This window comes from Notothenia rossii (genome assembly GCF_949606895.1).
Source record: "Notothenia rossii genome assembly, chromosome: 3".
In the NCBI taxonomy this organism is placed as follows: domain Eukaryota; kingdom Metazoa; phylum Chordata; class Actinopteri; order Perciformes; family Nototheniidae; genus Notothenia; species Notothenia rossii.
The window spans coordinates 11,113,154-11,125,200 of NC_136901.1; the positions used below are offsets into that span (position 1 = coordinate 11,113,154).

General features: G+C 41.5%; 1 protein-coding gene across 1 annotated transcript in view; it reads right to left on the bottom strand.

The window, feature by feature from the left end:
• LOC307034272 (sodium/potassium-transporting ATPase subunit alpha-1) overlaps nucleotides 1-11,255 on the bottom strand; it is a 45,984-nt gene extending 34,729 nt beyond the window's left edge. Inside the window, exons 1-2 of the mRNA XM_079673025.1 lie at nucleotides 11,227-11,255; nucleotides 10,915-11,053 (exon numbers count right to left, since the gene is read on the bottom strand). Coding sequence (XP_079529151.1) covers nucleotides 10,915-11,053; nucleotides 11,227-11,240 — 153 coding nt within the window. The 5' untranslated portion in view covers nucleotides 11,241-11,255. The remainder of the gene's footprint in view (nucleotides 1-10,914; nucleotides 11,054-11,226) is intronic.
• Between the last annotated feature and the right edge of the window lie 792 nt (nucleotides 11,256-12,047).

Here is a 12,047-nt window from a genome sequence, read left to right on the forward strand (position 1 = left end):
TGGCAGAACATGTAGAAGAGATAACCTCCTCTTACACACGAGTATAGGCGTCATCACAAAGGACATTAGGTTTTTGTCTACGCCCAAATTCAGAAGGGGCAAAGTAAGAAGAGCCGATTCAAATCACGGTGTGGACACACAAAGTTTCCTTCCGTTAAAATTGTGTCATAAGTGCTGCATTCATTTTGTCTCGGAATAATTGTAGAAAATCGGAAATAATCTCTTAAATTCCCCCTCAAGTTGGAACAAAACCTCTCAAATTCGGGAACGTTTTGTTACATATCTCACCTTGTCGCAGGAGTGCACATGAATGACCATAAAGCCAAACTCATATAATCCCTCCTTTACTTAATTTACTACTTTTTAAACTTTCAAGGATTTTCCCGGTACTATTTAATCCACTGCTGCAGCTGGTAATGTGGGTTGAAGAAGAAGCTTAGTGAAAAGTCAATCAGGAAGAGTACTTTCACTCATTCTCTCATTTGTCTTCATTCACTCATTACTCCCTAGAGCCACATCCCCTTTGTTGCCGACCATTCATCATTTCAAATCTAAGAATAAACAATGTCCTTCTATATTTGATCTGATCAAATAAATAAAGTCAGATAAAAAAGTTGCTGCTGCTGCAGGAGGAAAACATCAGCTACTTTTCTCCCCAGCTATTTAGAGAATGGGTGTCTGTGTCTGCATGTGACAGGTGTAAAAGGTAACCATGGAGATAGCATGTGTGTGAAGTACTCTTTTGAGGGAAGAGAATTATCATCAGTTCCAATCTGGCATCTGTTTCTCTCACAGATGATACCTCCTCTCTCTGTGTGTTTTCCCTCGAGTGATGGTGATAATGATGACAATGCCATGGATTGTCAGACACGTGTGTGTGTGTGTGTGTGTGTGTGTGTGTGTGTGTGTGTGTGTGTGTGTGTGTGTGTGTGTGTGTGTGTGTGTGTGTGTGTGTGTGTGTGTGTGTGTGTGTGAAGCCAGAGTTTCACGCTATCATTATCTTCCCTCATCAAAGCTGCAGAAGCAATACTGGGCCAACTACGTCGTTAATTAAACGGCGAGGAAGGCGAATGTGAAGAAAGAAATTCCACCCACTTCCAACCATCAGCAAGAATATACAATGAATAATGCAGCATTGTTAATGATTCAAAATGACTGACTGGATTTTCCTTTATAAGGGCACAATATTTAAACGTATGAGTAAGCTGAGAGTTCAATGCCTTGAATATATAAGGATACATTATTATAAACTACAACATGGCTACTGTAAGAAGCGTGTGACAGGAACCAGGAGAGAGGAAAAGCAGCAACAAGTGAATCTGAGTGAAGTCGTTCTCTCACTCATTAGAAAGGAAAGTAACTGCGTAGGGCTCATGTGGAGGAGACTTTAGCTAGCGGTGCACGCACACCCATACACAAATTGGTTGCCATGATAACAACAGATCCTCAAATAACCCTGGTCTATACCTGTCTCACTGCCTCTATATCAATACTCTATTAAGCGTCCTTATCCAACCAAACATGACACGTTTCGTCTACAAAGTGAAACTTGTTCACCATCATTTTGTTGTATACAAATCTTAAAATGGTACTTTTAATACAATAAATCAGTAATTATCTTTAACTTCTGTGATTTGAATTTGTATTCTTAAACCAAAAAGTGCTCCGTATTTAGTTGTATGACTAATTTAACACCACAGCCCTCGACCAGTTAAGAGAAAAAAAAGTAAATAGGAAGTAGTTTCATTTTTTGGGACAAGGTTACATTTCCAAAGGTCTTACGAATCGTGAAATAGCACACTGCTAACATTCACAATCATTAGAACACACACACATTGCAGAATTTACATTTCTCTCTGCCTCAATTATTCTCACACACACAAACACACGTCAGATAACCTGCCACTAATTAGAGCCGTCAGTTAATTAAGGCCAACTAACCGCATGGGCTTCACAATGAGCAGCTGTGAGGGTGTTTGTGAGCACATGATTGACATGAGGTGGGGGTGTAGTAACACCCATGCTGCCGAGTGGCACACTGACATATTAAGAATACTACGTTTAAATGAAGCTCAGCGCAAGTTCAGGCAGGAAGACCTATCACTCGTATTGCGCGTCATGGCAATACTCGCTCCCTTCACTAAATGATAGGGAGCGCCACTCCTCAGCTAACCTATCACTTCCCTCCATTCACAAGCCTAATCATCGCACCTGTTAATCCCTCTATATATGCTCTCCCCTTTTCCATCAGCTGTCTTCCAGGTGTCAACGCGCAACCCTCCTCCACCCCTTCGCCTCCTGCTTCCAACTCAGGGCCAAGCTCAACCTTCTCCCTTCCAACCGGACCTAACCACTTATCACCACCACCACCAGTGTCTAGACCCGGGGGGGTTCATCGGAAACGGTTCTTCCCTTCCCGAATGACATCCTACAAAACCTGGGCCTAATCGCCAAACACCATTTCATTCACTTGTTATAAACTGTCATCATTATGTTTCATTTATATAATGTGACCCGATAATAAACATGTATTCCATACATCACGTCTCTCCTGATTGAAATACTGCAACTCTTGTTTGAAAATCTACAAAGAAACGTGTTTGCCACCCTCTTAAAGGGAAAATATGCAACAAAGCGAGGAGAGAGGAAGTAAGAGCGTGAAAGGCCAGTAAGTACGGCAGATGGTTGCCAGTGACGACCCAGTGATGTGACGGCATCTACTCCTCTCCTCACATCTGTCCTCACGTCCTTCTGAGTGTGCGTTTTGATGATCGTATGTGATTTACATCTGCCGCTAAAGCCCGCTTTAACATCACTATCGCTCATCTCTGCTGCGTTCAGGGACACTGACCTCCAGTGACGTAAGGATTGTCCTCAGTGGACCGCAGCCTTTTCCAACAGTGTTCTACATTTAAGTGATTGAATCGATTAAGGACAGTAATGTAATTGATTTACAAACAGGGAGTAAACAAAGTGCATATATTGAAGCCTACTGTATGACGTTATGGTATTATGGTATTAGTACTTAGTGTATCAAGGCCTTCACACACTTTGGGCGTTTTGTTGTGGATAACGACAGTACATTTGTCAAACCTTTTTTTTGTCATAAGTAATTTCATACAGAATGTGAATATTACACGACAAAAAAGCAGTTTTCCAGAACAAAGTTGATTTTTCTGAGCTTTTGCCATCAAATAAGAATAAAGGCATCAACCAATCATATTGTGCGGAAGGGGGTTGAGTAGCTCTTAGTTCTTAGGAATATGCTATTTTAGCCAGTCCAGACTCTTTGGGTCAATTCACTTCAAAGTTAAAGACCAGTAGATTTTAAGCGACTTTGAGACTATGAAAAGCGCTATATAAATTCAATTTATTATTATTATTATTATTATTATTATTATTATTTTCTACCACACACATAAATTGCAGATAAGAAATATACATTTTGAAACCTTAATGGCTCCAAACAGTGATAAGAGAAGTTGCAGTGCAGTGCTCCTCTGCCCTCTATCAGCTATGAGTGTCCGTTGTCTCATCAGAGAGACCTTTTCTTTCAGGTTGCTCTACATCTGCTTCTGATCATGAAAGTAATGCTATCTGCAATACAACATCTGACTGTCATTATTAAAGTACAATAAGGAGCTGACTTAAAGGCCAAATCCTCAGAGCGGAGTGTATCAGCTGTACGCAGCAGAACACAAAATACAGGTCTGAGTTTACACAAAATACAAACCGTGGAAAGCTTCAGTGGGGCTAAAAGATCTTAAATCTCAAGAGTGACTTTTGATTAAATGTGCGCAAGAATAAATCTGCTTTTGAATTTATAGCTCTTATACTGATACAAGAAGACGTAAGTACAAAACTGTAATATTGAAAAGATTATAGGATTTATTATTTTAAAAGCATTGCAGTCCGCACCATGGGAACGTGACATTTGGAACCATGCAGGTAGTTTGAGATGGGAATACGAGAAGGGCTGGCTAGAGGTCGGAATGACAGAGACTGAAGGTCACACGTTTGATCTCCATGAGGTCAGAGGATAAAGGCTGACTTAGCATTATTACACATTTATGTGAATGAAATATTCATAGAAAAAACGATGTGTGTGTTTGTGGCACTGCACCAAGGCCATTCCTAGATGTGTGTATTATGTAGGATTTAGGGGAAAAAATAAACTTTCTTCACCTCAGAAACTTTGAGATTGACCTTGAGGTGTTTTCAACTCCTGTTATCAATTTCTGGATTAAACTTAAAATGTATGAAAGTATTGGTAATACGTAGAAGAATACTCCTTGAATGGAAATCCTCAATAGCACCTAAAGCATCTCTACGGCTTAAAGATCTTATGTTATACCTGAACTTGGAGAAGATTAAATATAACCTGAGGGGCTCTTCAGAAATGTTTGAATCTGTCTAGGGCTCTGTGATAGCCTATATAGCTGGACTTAAGACACTAAGTTAGAAAGAAAGGGGGGACTATGAATGTATGTTTTTTTGTTTTTTATAGACATGTGTGTATGTGTGTGTTTGACTATGTGGGCGTAGGTATGTACGTATATATATATGTATGTATGTATGTATGTATGTATGTATGTATGTATGTATGTATGTATGTATGTATGTATGTATGTATGTATGTATGTATGTGTATATATGTGTATGTGTGGGTATGGGGGTAGGTATGTACATATATATATATATATGTGTATGTGTATATGTGGGTACACATGTGTGAGTATAAGGGTACATGTATTATTGTTATTATTCTTTATTTTATTATCTATTAATTTTTTTTGAATTTTCTTTTACATTACTTTATTTTTACCTATACATGTATTTATTTATTTACTTTACCTGCTAGGACAGGGAGGGAGGGGGGGGGGAGGAAAAATATAGACTGTATAAATGTAACTCATTGTGCCTGACTCAATAAAAAAAGTGTTGGTAATAGTTAAAAAGGCGGGATTGTTTAGTCTTCAGTTTAATGTGTTAAACTTTCATTGACAGATTGTTTTTTGTTGTTGCAACTGCTATAATATCCCATGGTATAGAACATGTTAGTTTCCCAAAGAATGGCTGAATAAGGAAACTGTATTTCCAATCAATAATTTAAAAAAATGTATACAGCCTGCATCATAACCCGATATGGGTCAAATGTGAATCTGAGCTAAAATTATTCTCAGGAGAAAAACAAAATCTAATAATAATAATTTGAGCTCTAATACATGGATGGCTCGCACACATACACACAGATGTTGTTTATATTTAAGAAAAGCCCTCCTCCTGTCTTTCCCAGAATCCCTTGTTGTTTCTCCCAGCATGCTCGCAGGTTGCAGGGAGAGGAAGGAGGAGCTTATAATGTCAGAGGTCAACCTGACACAAATGTTTGATGTCTCTTTTCCCACTCTGCACATCTCCATCATGTACCACCTCAGTGTGTCTCTTCCCAGTATACATTCATTCACGTTTAACAGAGGGAGGGGGGTCTGCTCTAAAGTGTGTACGTGCGCTTCAACACGCTTCTTCTACTCTCTAGGGTCCTGCACATCTTTATCCTCGTACCAAATGCTTTCACAGACTTCCAATTAAAAAGCCACACTTTCCTGCACATTGTCCTCTTCTCCCCACTAGCATGGAGTTAAGGTTTTCAGTTTTACACTGAGACAACATTTTTGAAAGAATACCATCTGACTTTTGTCGTCTATATTTCAGATTTCCAACTAAATTCCGTTTATGACTTTGTCTGGAATTGGCCACACAGTTTATCATTCAATGTGAGCACTTATATATCATGGAATTCAATTTGATGCTGTACTGATGATGATATTTGACTTGCCATCATACATTAGGGGAGGTCAGAGTTGTGTCTCTCAAGGAGTAAACTTCCTTAATCCATTTCCTTTCAATTCTGCGGAGTGTTGCTTGATCTAATCTCATCTCAGTTCAAATGATTTTCCTCTTAAAATACATCTCTAGCTCCATCTAGTGGACTATTTTGTGCAAGACAGTTACACCTGTGTCAGTATCAGTGTGGGAATTCTACATACCTTCTGACGAAACATGATGATTGGCATGAAAGAATCGTCTTCTACGAACTGGGTTGATTGACATACTGTTAAGAGGTCTCAATCCTCTTAAGCTTTTGATATTGAAACCCAATCTCAGGACGAAGAGCTATCCGGTGCTTTTGATTCCAGGAGAACATTGTATTCAACAGCTGCAGGGATGACTGTGTGGAGGAGAATGTCAGAGGTAGTGACAGACCTAAATAGAGTCACTTGTGTGGTGTGAGTCATCCAAATGACTCTCCAATTATTTAGCTAATTGTTTACTGACCAGGGCAAGAATTTCACCTTCTGAAAATCATATGCCCGTTGGCCTCTGTGGTCTATTGAAATGCTTTTAGAAATGAATGTATCTATTGAAGTGAAGTGAAACATCGCTTTCTTTAACTTCCTTTATCACCCAGCTGCTGTTCAAGTAGCCATGTCCTTAAAATTACGAAAAGAGAGATGCCTTAGTGAGACATACTTATCAGCGGTGCCAAAAACTACTCAAACATCTGTGTGTGAGAAGGTATGCCAAGAACGTTAAAGCCAGCAACTGCCACAAAGGTATGTGGCCGTCACTGAAAGTCACATATCCATGACGACAAGTTTAAAGTGTGTATCAGCGGCTTTAGCCATCCAAAACACTCCACTTGAGAGCAAGCCTAGAGAGTTATCGTCTGACAATGCAGGCTACAAGTGTCTGCACCGGATACTAAACTGTCATGGTGAAGCCTTTTGTTAACGAGGAAAGAACAGGTACTTGCGGGAGGAAAGACAAATCCAACATCACGTCTATTTCTTTATTTTTGGGCTTCCTATCCCTATCCATCTATCTTATCCACCGAAGTCTCATATATTGTTTGGCACAATTTAGAGAGGTGACTGATATTCGTCATGTGTCATATCATCTAATTCCTAGCCTTGTCCAATTAACTTGAATGCACTACAGGCATCCAGATATCTTAAGGTTTCACAGCAATTGACCAAATCTGAACAGGTCTCATTAAAGTAGAATATTGTTAAAGCTGCAATATAGAATGGTCTGACTACGCACCATATTTAGGGACATCTTAATTAATAACTGCCCGTCTGATCTTGATTATACTTGGATTGGTAATGAATCTGCCCTATTAACCCTGTATCATTATTTACTGACAACATTTTCACTTTTTTCTATCCCTACAGGTGCAAGCTTTTATTCCTTTTTTCAGTTGTATGTTAATTCTTTAGATCCCTACTTTCTATCAAACTTTTCTGCTTCTTACACACTTTTAGGTCCGCATGAGTCATGACTGAAGGAGCTCCAGCAGTTGGGGTGTCCTTCTCCTCCTAGGCTTATCAGGGGATATCTGTTGAGCTGAGTGATCCATGGCAGAGCTCGGCCTCCCCTCTATCTTTAGTGAGCCCGCACTGTAAGTGGACAGCCTGACTTTATCCGGCCCACTGTCATCGAAGCTGCCGGTATTTTTAGGTGTTGGTCTGGAGTGGCAGCAGCTGCGAAGGCATTTAATGCCCACCCCCAATTCCAACTCTCTCTCTCACTCTTTAGCGGTTGGTCAATGACAGTATCAGAGCTGACGCACCAACCGAGCACTCGGCTGAAAGACTGCGGTCACTATCTGACTCCTAGACATCAAGTGTGAATGGAAGTTATTTTTCCTCGCTTGCTATGACTCTCAGTGACCAGGAGGTGTGCTAAATGTGAGCCTGATCCACAAACAACCAACCAGAGACACAAGGAACAAGAGCTGAGGAGACTCGCAGAGCTTCACGTCAGAGCAACAGAAGGAAAGCTACCATTTCTACCAACTAAGAATCATTTCAAAAAAGGACACATGAATGAACGGAGGCCAGCGTGAACGTCTCGAGAACAACATTTTCAGATAGACCTCACATCAGAGACAGAATGCTTTAAGGACGGCAACCCTTATAGAGGTACGTTTATCCTGTGAGTTTTCTAGTAACTTTTACAAGCTGTACTGTCACTGTATATGTCTCTATACACACTGCTTCTTGACATGAGGACTAGTTAAGTATAATCACTTCCAACACAATGCTCAATGAGTATTTAGGCCTGTTTCATATCTGTATTGATCATTCAGACTTGTCAGAATATCTGTAGTACTACTAAGAGCTCTCTTTTTAGCCAAGAAATTAGCACATGATGATGTGCATCAGTTGTGTGTTGAGTCATACTTTACAGCAGCCAAAATATAGACGATGACAACATAAGGGACACAGATGGGACTCACAAGAGAGACTGATGTTATGGACTGCTACACGATAAAACCATAGGCTGTTAGAATGCAATAGAGGTGATACAGGAATAGTGTAGCTTTAACAAGGGAATGAAGCTAAATGACGACAAAGCAAAAATCAGAAAGGATACTGTCATGCTTGATTCCTACTACACTAATGGGTCAGTTTTGTCTTAGTTAGTGGCTGCACACTGCACAGTTTGTAGGCTATGTGACACATGGCCACTGCTGCTTTTTTGGACAGACTACTTTATAAATACACACTTCAATGAGTTACAGCACCAGCTGAGAGATGTGAGTGGTTTATGTTTGCCAAAAACGCCTTTATTAAACCAACAAGCAAAACTAAACTGACTAAACCCCAAGTAAGCCTTGCTAACTTCATTAAGTATTTCAAATGCGTGAAACTCTTTAAAACACTCTCTTGCTCTATCTTAATCGGATTTAAGTTAATAAAATAGTCCTTTATCAACACCCTCAAGATTTTTCTCAAAGATATCTCACAATTGATATGCAATCATCTGGTTAAGGTTAGGTTCAGGTTCAAAATGTAGTCATTTAAATTGCCAATCAAGATTGATTTAATAAACATCTTCTCTATTTTACAGCTCCTCCACAAAAGATAAGAGGCTCTTATTGAGGTGATCCCACAGCAAAAGAAACGTCTTCATTCAAACCAGAAGTAGGGTGACCTTATCATGGATATTTTCGGAGGTGCTCCTCGAGTTCTGGGCTACCCACGCCCTGTGCTGGCACAGTGTGGCACAGACGCAACCCTGAGGTGCCAAATTGGTGGTGACCCTCGTCCTGATGTGATCTGGGAGCGTAAAAACATCCAAATCTTGTCCGAGGGACGCTACAAGCTTTCTGAGGAGGGGAAAGCTTACTCACTAACCATTACTGGAGTAACTCTGCAGGATGCTGGCCAGTATATTTGCAAGGCCATAAATAGCGTAGGTGAAACATGTGCAGCAGCCTCTCTAAAAGTGGAGGGAGAGGCCCAGCAGGTCAATGGTATGCAGCCACCAATGAAGGAAAATGGAGGATTTGAAGGACATCAGAATGGATACAGCACGGTGAATAATGGTGAACACAGGAAACAACAAGAGGAGGTTGATTTAACGTCTGACGATAAACCGCGATTCCTCATCAAGCCCCTCTCTTTGCGCGTGGACCGCGGAGAAGATGCTGCCTTCTCCTGCAAAATCTGGGGCACGCCTCTGCCTGAGGTGACGTGGGAGAAAGACGGGAAGAAGCTGAATGATATATTTGAGAGTGCACACTATAATATAAGCAATCAAGATGGCAACTGGTTCCAGCTCAAGATCTACAGGACGCGCATGCCGGACAAAGGAGTCTACACCTGCAGGGCCGTCAACCGCAATGGCGAGGCCTTGGTCGGTGCCGTCCTTCTTGTTGAGCCCGTACCGGAGCGAGAGGAGAGTAAAATGTCCTCGAACGGTCAAACTAACAGCCAGCGGTCGCCGAAGCAAAGAAGCGGGAGGCTCAGTCTGTCGAGGGTCATAGAGGAGCCACCTGTCAGGGCGTCTAAAGCCAAGAAGTTTGCCGTGGCAGAGGGTAAACACGCCAAGTTCCGCTGCTTTGTGACAGGGAAGCCAAAGCCGGAGATCATTTGGAAGAAAGATGGGATTCCACTACTACCCGGGAGGCGCCATCTGATATTTGAGGACAGAGAGGGTTACTACACGCTGAAGGTTCTGTACTGCAAAGTGCAAGATACAGGACTGTATGTGTGTGCAGCTTCAAACGCGCTTGGAAACACCCTCAGCGCTGTTCACCTGTCAGTCAAAGGTAGGAGATGCTTTTCCTGCAATTCTAACCGGTAGATCAAATATAAAATAGTATATAGCTGTTCAAAATGCCAAAAGACTGTTAGATAATCTTCATTCTTGCCAAGTAACAGCAGAGAGCATATATATACCAACACACATTTTCCAGAGATTCTATGCCATTGTTAGTCAATATTTTACTAACAGCTAATGGCCCAAAAGCTGCTAATGCATCAACCACAAGCAGCACTTGTGAGGGCTAATTGCTTTGTGAGCATTGTTGAAATGCATGGAATCACTTTTAAAGTGGCTAATTATTTTGTTCTCATCCCTTGATAATGGGCAGATAATTCTCGGGGTCACATGCCTTTTCATACGCACAACCCTGCGTCGTGCCAGCTGCCTCGATCACAAGTGTCAGTTAAGTCGTCGGATCAACATGCCAGTCTTTAATGTGTAGATAATGTAGAGTGCCATTACAGCAACTGAACGCGGCTTAGAAACGTGTTCAGCAAAGGCATTCGACAGTCAAGTGGTTGGAAAGAGGTTTTACTACAATGGGAAAAATGGTTCTCAGAAACAGCTTTTGTTCTCATAATCCCCATGCACCTTATTACATGTTACTGAAAATATGTAATGTTGTTACTATTACTAAAATCATCCAAAATCTAGAACTCATCCACTCATTTTTGTTCCTTAAAACATCTTAACTCAGCCATTCCCTTTGGTCCTTAGGTCCGGTTGTGCGGTTCAGGCGTCCATTAAGAGACGTGGAGGTACAGGAGAGGGATGTTGCCGTGCTGGAGTGTGAGGTACCTGATGAGTCGCTCCCCTCTGCCTGGTACCTGGAGGACCAGCGGCTGATGCCCAGCAATAAATACGGGATGGAGCAGAAAGGAACCACACGAAGACTGACCATCCAGGATGTTGGGATGGACGACGATGGAGTTTACCTCTGTGAGATGCCGGATGGAGGGAAGAGCATCGCAGAGCTATCAGTTAAAGGTTTGTTTTATTGAATGAGGGTATGCAGTATTCAACATTTGTGGATCAAAGGTTCATAATAAAGGGAAATAAGACAGGATGAGTTAGAACATTTTCAAGCAGCCAGGAGTTTAATGTATCTACTTTACAGGTTCCATTGTTCGTAAACTTCCCCGGAAGCTGGAGGTCCTGGAGGGGGAGAACGCTGTGTTCTGCGTGGAGGTGGAGCACGATGATATGGAGATCCTCTGGTTCAAAGACGGCTTGATGCTTCACGAGACTCAGCAGACCATCCTGAAGTCATTTGGCAGAACGCACATTCTGGTCTTTGTCAACGTGGCCTATCAAGATACAGGGGTAGTTACTTTTGTCTCAGGGAGATCCAAGACTTCATCGCGTCTCAAAGTCAAAGGTACATTTGGGAAATGAATTGAAATATTTTAAGATTTGCGTCTTAAAACAGTCTCATTATATTATTTTCTCTCTTTTAGCAACAAGACATCTTCCTCCTATCTGCCCCGTGGAAGCCAAAATGAATGTGGATGGACTCAACGGCGCTCTTCTCACCTGGGTTACTGCTCCCAACAGCCGGACCTCCACCCGATCCATTTTTGTCGTGGAGAGACAGACAGTGGGCTCCCAAGAGTGGCATAAGTGTTTCACCTCAGAGAGCGCCACTTCAGCGGATATCACCGGCGACAGCGTTCCGTGCGAGGGCGACTACCGGTTCCGGCTCTGTTGCATCAACAAGTACGGGCGAAGCGGCCATGTGGAGTTTCCCAAAGTTGTCCATATAGGTGAGGAATCTACTGTAAAATACAGTTTTACATTATTCTTTGTATTTAATTGTAAACTTGATTGAATTCAGAAATGTAAGTTGAAGTTTTCCAAAAGGTAACGTTTTATTGCAAATGATGGAAACCAATAGCTACGTGAAAAGTGATGATGACACAACAAAACTGAGT